The sequence below is a fragment of the Hemitrygon akajei genome, chromosome 6, assembly GCF_048418815.1.
Source record: "Hemitrygon akajei chromosome 6, sHemAka1.3, whole genome shotgun sequence".
In the NCBI taxonomy this organism is placed as follows: domain Eukaryota; kingdom Metazoa; phylum Chordata; class Chondrichthyes; order Myliobatiformes; family Dasyatidae; genus Hemitrygon; species Hemitrygon akajei.
The window spans coordinates 9,196,457-9,212,103 of NC_133129.1; the positions used below are offsets into that span (position 1 = coordinate 9,196,457).

Below are 15,647 nucleotides of genomic sequence, written 5' to 3' on the forward strand. Positions count from 1 at the left end.
ACGGGGGAGAGTGTCCGTGGGCTGTGGGAGGGGATTGAGTGGGTGGGGACAGTAGGTGACAGGGGGAGAGTGTCCGTGGGCTGTGGGAGAGGATTGAGTGGGTGGGGGGAGAGTGTCCATGGGCTGTGGGAGGGGATTGAGTGGGTGGGGAGAGTAGGCGACAGGGGGAGAGTGTCCGTGGGCTCTGGAAGGGGATTGTGTGGGTGGGGAGAGTAGGGAGAGTGTCCGTGGGCTGTGGGAGGGGATTGAGTGGGTGGGGAGAGTAGGCGGCGGGGGAGAGTGTCCATGGACTGTGGGAGGGGATTGAGTGGGTGCGGAGAGTAGGCGACAGGGGGAGAGTGTCCGTGGGCTGTGGAAGGGGATTGAGTGGGTGGGGAGAGTAGGGAGAGTGTCCATGGGCTGTGGGAGGGGATTGAGTGGGTGGGGAGATTAGGCGGCGGGGGAGAGTGTCCGTGGGCTGTGGGAGGGGATTGAGTGGGTGGGGAGAGTAGGGAGAGTGTCCGTGGGCTGTGGGAGGGGATTGAGTGGGTGGGGAGAGTAGGCGACAGGGGGAGAGTGTCCGTGGGCTGTGGAAGGGGATTGAGTGGGTGGGGAGAGTAGGGAGAGTGTCCGTGGGCTGTGGGAGGGGATTGAGTGGGTGGGGAGAGTAGGCGACAGGGGGAGAGTGTCCGTGGGCTGTGGGAGAGGATTGATTGGGTGGGGGGAGAGTGTCCGTGGGCTGTGGGAGGGGATTGAGTGGGTGGGTAGAGTAGGCGACAGGGGGAGAGTGTCCGTGGACTGTGGGAGGGGATTGAGTGGGTGGGGAGAGTAGGCGACAGGGGGAGAGTGTCCGTGGGCTGTGGGAGAGGATTGATTGGGTGGGGGGAGAGTGTCCGTGGGCTGTGGGAGGGGATTGAGTGGGTGGGGAGAGTAGGCGGCGGGGGAGAGTGTCCATGGACTGTTGGAGGGGATTGAGTGGGTGCGGAGAGTAGGCGATGGGGGAGAGTGTCCGTGGGCTGTGGGAGGTGATTGAGTGGGTGGGGAGAGTAGGCGACAGGGGGAGAGTGTCCGTGGGCTGTGGAAGGGGATTGAGTGGGTGGGGAGAGTAGGGAGAGTGTCCATGGGCTGTGGGAGGGGATTGAGTGGGTGGGGAGATTAGGCGGCGGGGGAGAGTGTCCGTGGGCTGTGGGAGGGGATTGAGTGGGTGGGGAGAGTAGGGAGAGTGTCCGTGGGCTGTGGGAGGGGATTGAGTGGGTGGGGAGAGTAGGCGACAGGGGGAGAGTGTCCGTGGGCTGTGGAAGGGGATTGAGTGGGTGGGGAGAGTAGGGAGAGTGTCCGTGGGCTGTGGGAGGGGATTGAGTGGGTGGGGAGAGTAGGCGACAGGGGGAGAGTGTCCGTGGGCTGTGGGAGAGGATTGATTGGGTGGGGGGAGAGTGTCCGTGGGCTGTGGGAGGGGATTGAGTGGGTGGGTAGAGTAGGCGACAGGGGGAGAGTGTCCGTGGACTGTGGGAGGGGATTGAGTGGGTGGGGAGAGTAGGCGACAGGGGGAGAGTGTCCGTGGGCTGTGGGAGAGGATTGATTGGGTGGGGGGAGAGTGTCCGTGGGCTGTGGGAGGGGATTGAGTGGGTGGGTAGAGTAGGCGACAGGGGGAGAGTGTCCGTGGACTGTGGGAGGGGATTGAGTGGGTGGGGAGAGTAGGCGACAGGGGGAGAGTGTCCGTGGGCTGTGGGAGGGGATTGAGTGGGTGGGGAGAGTAGGCGACAGGGGGAGAGTGTCCGTGGGCTGTGGAAGGGGATTGAGTGGGTGGGGAGAGTAGGCGACAGGGGGAGAGTGTCCGTGGGCTGTGGAAGGGGATTGAGTGGGAGGGGAGAGTAGGGAGAGTGTCCATGGGCTGTGGGAGGGGATTGAGTGGGTGGGGAGATTAGGCGGCGGGGGAGAGTGTCCGTGGGCTGTGGGAGGGGATTGAGTGGGTGGGGAGAGTAGGGAGAGTGTCCGTGGGCTGTGGGAGGGGATTGAGTGGGTGGGGAGAGTAGGCGACAGGGGGAGAGTGTCCGTGGGCTGTGGAAGGGGATTGAGTGGGTGGGGAGAGTAGGGAGAGTGTCCGTGGGCTGTGGGAGGGGATTGAGTGGGTGGGGAGAGTAGGCGACAGGGGGAGAGTGTCCGTGGGCTGTGGGAGAGGATTGATTGGGTGGGGGGAGAGTGTCCGTGGGCTGTGGGAGGGGATTGAGTGGGTGGGTAGAGTAGGCGACAGGGGGAGAGTGTCCGTGGACTGTGGGAGGGGATTGAGTGGGTGGGGAGAGTAGGCGACAGGGGGAGAGTGTCCGTGGGCTGTGGGAGAGGATTGATTGGGTGGGGGGAGAGTGTCCGTGGGCTGTGGGAGGGGATTGAGTGGGTGGGTAGAGTAGGCGACAGGGGGAGAGTGTCCGTGGACTGTGGGAGGGGATTGAGTGGGTGGGGAGAGTAGGCGACAGGGGGAGAGTGTCCGTGGGCTGTGGGAGGGGATTGAGTGGGTGGGGAGAGTAGGCGACAGGGGGAGAGTATCCGTGGGCTGTGGAAGGGGATTGAGTGGGTGGGGAGAGTAGGGAGAGTGTCCGTGGGCTGTGGGAGGGGATTGAGTGGGTGGGGAGAGTAGGCGGCGGGGGAGAGTGTCCGTGGGCTGTTGGAGGGGATTGAGTGGGTGGGGAGAGTAGGCGGCAGGGGAGAGTGTCCATGGACTGTGGGAGGGGATTGAGTGGGTGCGGAGAGTAGGCGATGGGGGAGAGTGTCCGTGGGCTGTGGGAGGGGATTGAGTGGGTGGGGAGAGTAGGCGACAGGGGGAGAGTGTCCGTGGGCTGTGGAAGGGGATTGAGTGGGTGGGGAGAGTAGGGAGAGTGTCCATGGGCTGTGGGAGGGGATTGAGTGGGTGGGGAGATTAGGCGGCGGGGGAGAGTGTCCGTGGGCTGTGGGAGGGGATTGAGTGGGTGGGGAGAGTAGGGAGAGTGTCCATGGGCTGTGGGAGGGGATTGAGTGGGTGGGGAGAGTAGGCGACAGGGGGAGAGTGTCCGTGGGCTGTGGAAGGGGATTGAGTGGGTGGGGAGAGTAGGGAGAGTGTCCGTGGGCTGTGGGAGGGGATTGAGTGGGTGGGGAGAGTAGGGAGAGTGTCCGTGGGCTGTGGGAGGGGATTGAGTGGGTGGGGAGAGTAGGCGACAGGGGGAGAGTGTCCGTGGGCTGTGGAAGGGGATTGAGTGGGTGGGGAGAGTAGGGAGAGTGTCCGTGGGCTGTGGGAGGGGATTGAGTGGGTGGGGAGAGTAGGCGACAGGGGGAGAGTGTCCGTGGGCTGTGGGAGAGGATTGATTGGGTGGGGGGAGAGTGTCCGTGGGCTGTGGGAGGGGATTGAGTGGGTGGGTAGAGTAGGCGACAGGGGGAGAGTGTCCGTGGACTGTGGGAGGGGATTGAGTGGGTGGGGAGAGTAGGCGACAGGGGGAGAGTGTCCGTGGGCTGTGGGAGAGGATTGATTGGGTGGGGGGAGAGTGTCCGTGGGCTGTGGGAGGGGATTCAGTGGGTGGGTAGAGTAGGCGACAGGGGGAGAGTGTCCGTGGACTGTGGGAGGGGATTGAGTGGGTGGGGAGAGTAGGCGACAGGGGGAGAGTGTCCGTGGGCTGTGGGAGGGGATTGAGTGGGTGGGGAGAGTAGGCGACAGGGGGAGAGTATCCGTGGGCTGTGGAAGGGGATTGAGTGGGTGGGGAGAGTAGGGAGAGTGTCCGTGGGCTGTGGGAGGGGATTGAGTGGGTGGGGAGAGTAGGCGGCGGGGGAGAGTGTCCGTGGGCTGTTGGAGGGGATTGAGTGGGTGGGGAGAGTAGGCGGCAGGGGAGAGTGTCCATGGACTGTGGGAGGGGATTGAGTGGGTGCGGAGAGTAGGCGATGGGGGAGAGTGTCCGTGGGCTGTGGGAGGGGATTGAGTGGGTGGGGAGAGTAGGCGACAGGGGGAGAGTGTCCGTGGGCTGTGGAAGGGGATTGAGTGGGTGGGGAGAGTAGGGAGAGTGTCCATGGGCTGTGGGAGGGGATTGAGTGGGTGGGGAGATTAGGCGGCGGGGGAGAGTGTCCGTGGGCTGTGGGAGGGGATTGAGTGGGTGGGGAGAGTAGGGAGAGTGTCCATGGGCTGTGGGAGGGGATTGAGTGGGTGGGGAGAGTAGGCGACAGGGGGAGAGTGTCCGTGGGCTGTGGAAGGGGATTGAGTGGGTGGGGAGAGTAGGGAGAGTGTCCGTGGGCTGTGGGAGGGGATTGAGTGGGTGGGGAGAGTAGGGAGAGTGTCCGTGGGCTGTGGGAGGGGATTGAGTGGGTGGGGAGAGTAGGCGACAGGGGGAGAGTGTCCGTGGGCTGTGGAAGGGGATTGAGTGGGTGGGGAGAGTAGGGAGAGTGTCCGTGGGCTGTGGGAGGGGATTGAGTGGGTGGGGAGAGTAGGCGACAGGGGGAGAGTGTCCGTGGGCTGTGGGAGAGGATTGATTGGGTGGGGGGAGAGTGTCCGTGGGCTGTGGGAGGGGATTGAGTGGGTGGGTAGAGTAGGCGACAGGGGGAGAGTGTCCGTGGACTGTGGGAGGGGATTGAGTGGGTGGGGAGAGTAGGCGACAGGGGGAGAGTGTCCGTGGGCTGTGGGAGAGGATTGATTGGGTGGGGGGAGAGTGTCCGTGGGCTGTGGGAGGGGATTCAGTGGGTGGGTAGAGTAGGCGACAGGGGGAGAGTGTCCGTGGACTGTGGGAGGGGATTGAGTGGGTGGGGAGAGTAGGCGACAGGGGGAGAGTGTCCGTGGGCTGTGGGAGGGGATTGAGTGGGTGGGGAGAGTAGGCGACAGGGGGAGAGTGTCCGTGGGCTGTGGGAGGGGATTGAGTGGGTGGGGAGAGTAGGGAGAGTGTCCGTGGGCTGTGGGAGGGGATTGAGTGGGTGGGGAGAGTAGGCGGCGGGGGAGAGTGTCCGTGGGCTGTTGGAGGGGATTGAGTGGGTGGGGAGAGTAGGCGACAGGGGGAGAGTGTTCGTGGGCTGTGGGAGAGGATTGAGTGGGTGGGGAGAGTAGGCAACAGGGGGAGAGTGTCCGTGGGCTGTGGGAGGGGATTGATTGGGTGGGGGGAGAGTGTCCGTGGGCTGTGGGAGGGGATTGAGTGGGTGGGGAGAGTAGGCGACAGGGGGAGAGTATCCGTGGTCTGTGGGAGGGGATTGAGTGGGTGGGGAGAGTAGGTGACGGGAGAGAGTGTCCGTGGGCTGTGGGAGGGGATTGAGTGGGTGGGGAGAGTAGGCGACAGAGGGAGAGTGTCCGTGGGCTGTGGGAGGGGATTGAGTGGGTGGGGAGAATAGGCGACAGGGGGAGAGTGTCCGTGGGCTGTGGAAGGGGATTGAGTGGGTGGGGAGAGTAGGGAGAGTGTCCGTGGGCTGTGGGAGGGGATTGAGTGGGTGGGGAGAGTAGGGAGAGTGTCCGTGGGCTGTGGGAGGGGATTGAGTGGGTGGGGGGAGAGTCATCGTGGGCTGTGGGAGGGGATTGAATGGGTGGGGAGAGTAGGCGACAGGGGGAGAGTGTCCGTGGACTGTGGGAGGGGATTGAGTGGGTGGGGAGAGTGTCCGTGGGCTGTGGGAGGGGATTGAGTGGGTGGGGAGAGTAGGCGACAGGGGGAGAGTGTCCGTGGGCTGTGGGAGGGGATTGAGTGGGTGGGGAGAGTAGGGAGAGTGTCCGTGGGCTGTGGGAGGGGATTGAGTGGGTGGGGAGAGTAGGCGGCGGGGGAGAGTGTCCGTGGACTATGGGAGGGGATTGAGTGGGTCGGGGGAGAGTGTCCGTGGGCTGTGGGAGGGGATTGAGTGGGTGGGGAGAGTAGGCGACAGGGGGAGAGTGTCCGTGGGCTGTGTGAGGGGATTGAGTGGGTGGGGGGAGAGTGTCCGTGGGCTGTGGGAGGGGATTGAGTGGGTGGGGGGAGAGTGTCCGTGGGCTGTGGGAGGGGATTGAGTGGGTGGGGAGAGTAGGCGGCTGGGGAGAGTGTCCGTGGACTATGGGAGGGGATTGAGTGGGTGGGGAGAGTAGGCGACGGCGGAGAGTGTCCGTGGTCTGTGGGAGGGGATTGAGTGGGTGGGGGGAGAGTGCCTGTGGGCTGTGGGAGGGGATTGAGTGAGTGGGGAGAGTAGGCGACAGGGGAAGAGTGTCCGTGGGCTGTGGGAGATGATTTAGTGGGTGGGGAGAGTAGGCGACAGGGGGAGAGTGTCCGTGGGCTGTGGGAGAGGATTGAGTGGGTCGGGGGAGAGTGTCCGTGGGCTGTGGGAGGGGATTGAGTGGGTGGGGAGAGTAGGCGACAGGGGGAGAGTGTCCGTGGGCTGTGGAAGTGGATTGAGTGGGTGGGGAGAGTAGGGAGAGTGTCCGTGGGCTGTGGGAGGGGATTGAGTGGGTGGGGAGGGTAGGCGACAGGGGGAGAGTGTCCGTGGGCTGTGGGAGGGGATTGAGTGGGTGGGGGGAGAGTGTCTGTGGGCTGTGGGAGGGGATTGAGTGGGTGGGGAGAGTAGGCGACAGGGGGAGAGTGTCCGTGGGCTGTGGGAGGGGATTGAGTGGGTGGGGGGAGAGTGTCCGTAGGCTGTGGAGGGTTTTCGGTGTGTGGTGAGTGTGAATGAATTTCCATCATTGTCAGCTATTTACTTTTTCACAGACGCTACGAGCAAGCAGAGCTCAGCGAAGGGGAAGAGCGGTAAGCTCAACTTGTCGCCTGGTGACGGGAAGAAATCCAAGTCTGGCTTGATCAGTCAGTCAGGTACGGCACGGGCTGAACCAGCGATTTCCATCACAGTGTGGATGACGTGTCCATGGAGAGTTTTGTGGAGCAGAATGGCAGGGTGGAGATGAATATTAATCTACATTGGGTGAGGCATCCGGTACAGGAATTGGGACATCATTTTAAAGCTGAAAATAGATTCTGCGACCACAGTATATTGTGTTCAGATCTGGTCGCTGTGCTGTGTTGGAAAGTAGAGAGGTTTCAGCCAACATTTATGAGCTAAGACTGTGTACATCCACTGTGCTTGAGGGAAATCCTGAGTAAAGCTGAAGCATAGCAGCAAAAATGTATAAGTTAGGATGAGCTTTATTTGTCGCAGATTTATCAAAACATACAGTGAAATATATCCTTTGCTTCAATGACAATGTGTTCCAAGAACGTGCCGGGAGCAGCCCACAAATATCGCCATGATTTTAGCAACAACATATCATGCACACAACTTGCTAACTAACCAGTATCTCTAAGGAGTGTAGAAGGAAACTAGAGCAACCACACAGTCATGGGGAGAAGTCGCAAACTGCCAAAAGGCAGGGACGGGAATTGAACCCAAGTCACTGGGGCTGTAAAGCATTACGCTAATTGCTACATGACAGTCAGGTCCAGGTTGGACTCGGTCCAGAGGGTTTGAGTTAGATGGTGAGACTGGGAATGAGACAGGCAGAGGGGTGACCCTGCGGTTTGGAATATCATGAGGACCAGACATAGTTTAGATGCTCAAAGAGGTCAGAGGTTTCAGATGAGAGGGGAATGAATGTAAATACACCTGAGGGCTGGTGGATATAAGTAATGAGCTGGGTACAATTACAAACATTGTAATACACTGACACAGATATACAGATACTAAAAATTTCAAGGGACAAGGGCCGAATACATACAAATTGAACTAGCTCTGGAGCCAGCTTTGATCAAAAGGGGTAAGTACGGCCACAGGGTCTATTTTCATGCTGTCTAAGTGAAAGAATGCTATTCGTCTAGTAACATTATCTCGCCTCATCGGTGATGACAGTGTCACTGTCAGACTGGTGTGGTGTCAGTCTGGTGACAGTGTCACTGACTGAGTGATGTCAGTCTGGTAACGGTGTCACTGTGCGAGTGATGTTTGGTGACGGTGTCACTGTGTGTGTGAGTGATGTCAGTCTGGTGACAGTGTCACTGTGTGAGTGATGTTTGTTGACGGTGTCACTGTGTGTGTGAGTGATGTCAGTCTGGTGACAGTGTCACTGTGTGAGTGATGTCTGGTGACGGTGTCACGGTGTGAGTGATGTCTGTCTGGTGACGGTGTCACTGTGTGAGTGATGTTTGGTGACGGTGTCACTGTGTGAGTGATGTCAGTCTGGTGACAGTGTCACTGTGTGAGCGATGTTTGTCTTATGACGGTGTCACTGTGTGAGTGATGTTTGGTGACGGTGTAACTGTGTGAGTGATGTCTGTCTGGTGACGGTGTCACTGTGTGAGTGATGTCTGTCTGGTGAGAGTCACACTGTGTCAGTGATGTTTCGTGACGGTGTCACTGTGTGAGTGATGTCTGTCTGGTGAGAGTCTCACTGTGTGACTGATGTCAGTCCGGTGACGGTGTCACTGTGAGTGATGTCTGTCTAGTGACGGTGTCACTGTGTGTGTGATGGAAGTCTGGTGACTTTGTCACTGTGTGAGTGATGTCTGTCTGGTGACTTTGTCACTGTGTGAGTGATGTCTGTCTGGTGACGGTGTCACTGTGTGAGTGATGTCTGGTGACGGTGTCACTGTGTGAGTGATGTCAGTCTGGTGACGGTGTCACTGTGTGAGTGATGTCTGTCTGGTGACGGTGTCACTGTGTGAGTGATGTCTGTCTGGTGAGAGTCTCACTGTGTGAGTGATGTCAGTCTGGTAACGGTGTCACTGTGCGAGTCATGTCAGTCTGGTGAGAGTTTCCTTGTGTGAGTGATGTCTGTCTGGTGACGGTGTCACTGTGTGAGTGATGTCTGTCTGGTGACGGTGCCACTGTGTGAGTGATGTCTGTCTGGTGAGAGTCTCACTGTGTGAGTGATGTCAGTCTGGTAACGGTGTCACTGTGCGAGTCATGTCAGTCTGGTGAGAGTTTCCTTGTGTGAGTGATGTCTGTCTGGTGACGGTGTCACTGTGTGAATCATGTCAGTCTGGTGAGAGTTTCCTTGTGTGAGTGATGTCTGTCTGGTGAGAGTTTCCTTGTGTGAGTGATGTCTGTCTGGTGACGGTTTCACTGTACGAGTGATGTCTGTCTGGTGATCGTATCACTGTGTCAGTGATGTCAGTCTGGTGAGAGTCTCACTGTGTGAGTGATATCAGTCAGGTGACGGTGTCACTGTGTGAGTGATATCAGTCAGGTGACGGTGTCACTGTGTGAGTGATGTCAGTCTGGTGACGGTGCCTCGTGTGAGTGATGTCTGTCTGGTGACGGTGTCACCGTGTGAGTGATGTCTGTCTGGTGACGGTGTCACTGTGTGAGTGATGTCTGTCTGGTGACGGTGTCACTGTGTGTGAGTGATGTCTGTCTGGTGACGGTGTCACTGTGAGTGATGTCTGGTGACGGTGTCACTGTGTGAGTGATGTCAGTCTGGTGACGGTGTCACTGTGTGAGTGATGTTTGTCTTGTGACGGTGTCACTGTGTGAGTGATGTCTGTCTGGTGATGGTGTCACTGTGTGAGTGATGTCTGGTGACGGTGTCACTGTGTGAGTGATGTCTGTCTGGTGAGAGTCTCACTGTGTGAGTGATGTCTGTCTGGTGACGATGTTACTGTGTGAGTGATGTCAGTTTGGTGACGGTGTCACTGTGTGAGTGATGTCTGTCTGGTGACGGTGTCACTGTGTGAGTGATGTTTGTCTTGTGACGGTGTCACTGTGTGAGTGATGTCTGTCTGGTAAGAGTCTCACTGTGTGAGTGATGTCTGTCTGGTGATGGTGTCACGGTGTGAGTGATGTCTGTCTGGTGATGGTGTCACTGTGTGAGTGATGTCTGGTGACGGTGTCACTGTGTGAGTGATGTCTGTCTGGTGAGAGTCTCACTGTGTGAGTGATATCTGTCTGGTGACGATGTTACTGTGTGAGTGATGTCAGTTTGGTGACGGTGTCACTGTGTGAGTGATGTCTGTCTGGTGAGAGTCCCCTTGTGTGAGTGTTGTCTGTCTGGTGATGGTGTCACTGTGTGAGTGATGTCAGTCTGGTGATGGTGTCACTGTGTGAGTGATGTCTGTCTGGTGAGAGTCTCACTGTGTGAGTGATGTCTGTCTAGTGACGGTTTCACTGTGTGAGTGAAGTCTGTCTGGTGACTGTGTCACTTTGTGAGTGATGTCTGGTGACGGTGTCACTGTGTGAGTGATGTCAGTCTGGTGACGGTGTCACTGTGTGAGTGATGTCTGTCTGGTGACGGTGTCACTGTGTGAGTGATGTCTGTCTGGTGAGAGTCTCACTGTGTGAGTGATGTCAGTCTGGTAACGGTGTCACTGTGCGAGTCATGTCAGTCTGGTGAGAGTTTCCTTGTGTGAGTGATGTCTGTCTGGTGACGGTGTCACTGTGTGAGTGATGTCTGTCTGGTGACGGTGCCACTGTGTGAGTGATGTCTGTCTGGTGAGAGTCTCACTGTGTGAGTGATGTCAGTCTGGTAACGGTGTCACTGTGCGAGTCATGTCAGTCTGGTGAGAGTTTCCTTGTGTGAGTGATGTCTGTCTGGTGACGGTGTCACTGTGTGAATCATGTCAGTCTGGTGAGAGTTTCCTTGTGTGAGTGATGTCTGTCTGGTGAGAGTTTCCTTGTGTGAGTGATGTCTGTCTGGTGACGGTTTCACTGTACGAGTGATGTCTGTCTGGTGATCGTATCACTGTGTCAGTGATGTCAGTCTGGTGAGAGTCTCACTGTGTGAGTGATATCAGTCAGGTGACGGTGTCACTGTGTGAGTGATATCAGTCAGGTGACGGTGTCACTGTGTGAGTGATGTCAGTCTGGTGACGGTGCCTCGTGTGAGTGATGTCTGTCTGGTGACGGTGTCACCGTGTGAGTGATGTCTGTCTGGTGACGGTGTCACTGTGTGAGTGATGTCTGGTGACGGTGTCACTGTGTGAGTGATGTCAGTCTGGTGACGGTGTCACTGTGTGAGTGATGTCTGTCTGGTGACGGTGTCACTGTGTGAGTGATGTCTGTCTGGTGAGAGTCTCACTGTGTGAGTGATGTCAGTCTGGTAACGGTGTCACTGTGCGAGTCATGTCAGTCTGGTGAGAGTTTCCTTGTGTGAGTGATGTCTGTCTGGTGACGGTGTCACTGTGTGAGTGATGTCTGTCTGGTGACGGTGCCACTGTGTGAGTGATGTCTGTCTGGTGAGAGTCTCACTGTGTGAGTGATGTCAGTCTGGTAACGGTGTCACTGTGCGAGTCATGTCAGTCTGGTGAGAGTTTCCTTGTGTGAGTGATGTCTGTCTGGTGACGGTGTCACTGTGTGAATCATGTCAGTCTGGTGAGAGTTTCCTTGTGTGAGTGATGTCTGTCTGGTGAGAGTTTCCTTGTGTGAGTGATGTCTGTCTGGTGACGGTTTCACTGTACGAGTGATGTCTGTCTGGTGATCGTATCACTGTGTCAGTGATGTCAGTCTGGTGAGAGTCTCACTGTGTGAGTGATATCAGTCAGGTGACGGTGTCACTGTGTGAGTGATATCAGTCAGGTGACGGTGTCACTGTGTGAGTGATGTCAGTCTGGTGACGGTGCCTCGTGTGAGTGATGTCTGTCTGGTGACGGTGTCACCGTGTGAGTGATGTCTGTCTGGTGACGGTGTCACTGTGTGAGTGATGTCTGTCTGGTGACGGTGTCACTGTGTGTGAGTGATGTCTGTCTGGTGACGGTGTCACTGTGAGTGATGTCTGGTGACGGTGTCACTGTGTGAGTGATGTCAGTCTGGTGACGGTGTCACTGTGTGAGTGATGTTTGTCTTGTGACGGTGTCACTGTGTGAGTGATGTCTGTCTGGTGATGGTGTCACTGTGTGAGTGATGTCTGGTGACGGTGTCACTGTGTGAGTGATGTCTGTCTGGTGAGAGTCTCACTGTGTGAGTGATGTCTGTCTGGTGACGATGTTACTGTGTGAGTGATGTCAGTTTGGTGACGGTGTCACTGTGTGAGTGATGTCTGTCTGGTGACGGTGTCACTGTGTGAGTGATGTTTGTCTTGTGACGGTGTCACTGTGTGAGTGATGTCTGTCTGGTAAGAGTCTCACTGTGTGAGTGATGTCTGTCTGGTGATGGTGTCACGGTGTGAGTGATGTCTGTCTGGTGATGGTGTCACTGTGTGAGTGATGTCTGGTGACGGTGTCACTGTGTGAGTGATGTCTGTCTGGTGAGAGTCTCACTGTGTGAGTGATATCTGTCTGGTGACGATGTTACTGTGTGAGTGATGTCAGTTTGGTGACGGTGTCACTGTGTGAGTGATGTCTGTCTGGTGAGAGTCCCCTTGTGTGAGTGTTGTCTGTCTGGTGATGGTGTCACTGTGTGAGTGATGTCAGTCTGGTGATGGTGTCACTGTGTGAGTGATGTCTGTCTGGTGAGAGTCTCACTGTGTGAGTGATGTCTGTCTAGTGACGGTTTCACTGTGTGAGTGAAGTCTGTCTGGTGACTGTGTCACTGTGTGAGTGATGTCTGGTGACGGTGTCACTGTGTGAGTGATGTCAGTCTGGTGACGGTGTCACTGTGTGAGTGATGTCTGTCTGGTGACGGTGTCACTGTGTGAGTGATGTCTGTCTGGTGAGAGTCTCACTGTGTGAGTGATGTCAGTCTGGTAACGGTGTCACTGTGCGAGTCATGTCAGTCTGGTGAGAGTTTCCTTGTGTGAGTGATGTCTGTCTGGTGACGGTGTCACTGTGTGAGTGATGTCTGTCTGGTGACGGTGTCAATGTGTGAGTGATGTCTGTCTGGTGACGGTCTCACTGTGTGAGTGATGTCAGTCTTGTGAGAGTCTCACTGTGTGAGTGATGTCTGTCTGGTGACGGTGTTACTGTGTGAGTGATGTCTGTCTGGTGACGGTGTCACTGTGTGAGTGATGTCTGTCTGGTGACAGTGTTACTGTGTGAGTGATGTCTGTCTGGTGACGGTGTCAATGTGTGAGTGATGTCTGTCTGGTGAGAGTCTCACTGTGTGAGTGATGTCTGTATAGTGACGGTTTCACTGTGTGAGTGATGTCTGTCTGGTGACAGTGTCACTGTGTGAGTGATGTCTGTCTGGTGAGAGTCTCACTGTGTGAGTGATGTTTGTTGACAGTGTCACTGTGTGAGTGATGTCTGTCTGGTGACGGTGTCACTGTGTGAGTGATGTCTGTCTGGTGACGGTGTCAATGTGTGAGTGATGTCAGTCTTGTGAGAGATGTCTGTCTGGTGACGGTGTTACTGTGTGAGTGATGTCTGTCTGGTGACGGTGTCAATGTGTGAGTGATGTCTGTCTGGTGACGGTGTCAATGTGTGAGTGATGTCTGTCTGGTGATGGTCTCACTGTGAGAGTGATGTCTGTCTGTTGAGAGTCTCACTGTGTGAGTGATGTCTGTCTGGTGATGGTGTCACTGTGTGAGTGATGTCTGTCTGGTGATGGTCTCACTGTGAGAGTGATGTCTGTCTGTTGAGAGTCTCACTGTGTGAGTGATGTCTTGTGATGGTGTCACTGTGTGAGTGATGTCTTGTGATGGTGTCACTGTGTGAGTGATGTCTGTCTGGTGAGAGTCTCACTGTGTGACTGATGTCTATCTGGTGACGGTGTCATTGTGTGAGTGATGTCAGGCTGGTGACGGTCTCACTGTGAGTGATGTCTGTCTGGTGACGGTGTCACTGTGTGAGTGATGTTTGATGACGATGTCACTGTGTGAGTGTCTCACTGTGTGAGTGATGTTTGGTGATGGTGACACGGTGTGAGTGATGTCTGTCTGGTGATGGTGTCACTGTGTGAGTTATATTTGATGACGATGTCACTGTGAGAGTGATGTCTGTCTGGTGAGAGTCTCACTGTGTGAGTGATGTATGTCTGGCGAGAGACTCACTGTGTGAGTGATGTTTGATGATGGTGTCACGGTATGAGTGATGTCTGTCTGGTGATGGTGTCACTGTGAGTGATGTTTGATGACGATGTCACTGTGTGAGTGTCTCACTGTGTGAGTGATGTTTGGTGATGGTGACACGGTGTGAGTGATGTCTGTCTGGTGATGGTGTCACGGTGTGAGTGATGTCTGTCTGGTGACGGTGTCACTGTGTGAGTGATGTTTGATGACGATGTCACTGTGAGAGTGATGTCTGTCTGGTAAGAGTCTCACTGTGTGAGTGATGTATGTCTGGTGAGAGTCTCACTGTGTGAGTGATGTCATTCTGGTGATGGTGTCACTGTGAGTGATGTCTGTCTGGTGAGAGTCTCACTGTGTTAGTGATGTCAGTCTGGTGATGGTGTCACTGTGTGAGTGATGTCTGTCTGGTGAGAGTCTCACTGTGTGAGTGATGTCTGTCTGGTGACAGTGTCACTGTGTGAGTGATGTCTGTCTGGTGATGGTGTCACTGTGTGAGTGATGTCAGTCTGGTGACGGTGTCACTGTGTGAGTGATGTCAGTCTGGTGACGGTGTCACTGTGTGAGTGATGTCTGTCTGGTAAGAGTCTCGCTGTGTGAGTGATGTCTGTCTAGTGACGGTGTCACTGTGTGAGTGATGTCTGTGTGGTGACGATGTCACTGTGTGAGTGATGTCTGTCTGATGACGGTGTCACTGTGTGAGTGATGTCAGTCTGGTGATGGTGTCACTGTGTGAGTGATGTCTGTCTGGTGAGAGTCTCACTGTCTGACTGATGTCAGTCCGGTGACGGTGTCACTGTGAGTGATGTCTGTCTAGTGACGGTGTCACTGTGTGTGTGATGTCTGGTGACGGTGTCAATGTGTGAGTGATGTCTGTCTGGTGACGGTGTCACTGTGTGAGTGATGTCTGTCTGGTGATCGTATCACTGTGTGAGTCATGTCAGTCTGGTGAGAGTTTCCTTGTGTGAGTGATGTATGTCTGCTGACGGTGTCACTGTGTGAGTGATGTCTGTCTAGTGACGGTGTCACTGTGTCAGTGATGTCAGTCTGGTGAGAGTCTCACTGTGTGAGTGATATCAGTCGGGTGACGGTGTCACTGTGTGAGTGATGTCTGGTGACGGTGTCACTGTGTGAGTGATGTCTATCTGGTGACGGTGTCACCGTGTGAGTGATGTCTGTCTGGTGACGGTGTCACTGTGAGTGATGTCTATCTGGTGACGGTGTCACCGTGTGAGTGATGTCTGTCTGGTGACAGTGTCACTGTGAGTGATGTCTGGTGACGGTGTCACTGTGTGAGTGATGTCAGTCTGGTGACGGTGTTACCGTGTGAGTGATGTCTGTCTGGTGACAGTGTCACTGTGAGTGATGTCTGGTGACGGTGTCACTGTGTGAGTGATGTCTGTCTGGTGACGGTGTCACTGTGAGTGATGTCTGGTGACGGTGTCACTGTGTGAGTGATGTCAGTCTGGTGACGGTGTCACTGTGTGAGTGATGTCTATCTGGTGACGGTGTTACTGTGTGAGTGATGTCTGTCTGGTGAGAGTCTCACTGTGTGAGTGATGTCAGTTTGGTGACGGTGTCACTGTATGAGTGATGTCTGTCTGGTGAGAGTCCCCTTGTGTGACTGTTGTCTGTCTGGTGATGGTGTCACTGTGTGAGTGATGTCAGTCTGGTGATGGTGTCGCTGTGAGAGTGATGTCTGTCTGGTGAGAGTCTCACTGTGTGAGTGATGTCTGTCTAGTGACGGTTTCACTGTGTGAGTGAAGTCTGTCTGGTGACTGTGTCACTGTGTGAGTGATGTCAGTCTGGTGACGGTATCACCGTGTGAGTGATGTTTGTCTGGTGAGAGTCTCACTGT

General features: G+C 55.9%; 1 protein-coding gene across 5 annotated transcripts in view; it reads left to right on the plus strand.

Moving 5' to 3' along the window:
• The window catches only part of spef2 (sperm flagellar 2), a 685,307-nt gene that overhangs the window by 202,581 nt on the left and 467,079 nt on the right, over positions 1-15,647 (plus strand). For all 5 annotated transcript variants that reach the window (XM_073047840.1, XM_073047842.1, XM_073047843.1 and 2 more), the window contains exon 21: positions 6,633-6,734. In XM_073047840.1, coding sequence (XP_072903941.1) covers positions 6,633-6,734 — 102 coding nt within the window. The remainder of the gene's footprint in view (positions 1-6,632; positions 6,735-15,647) is intronic.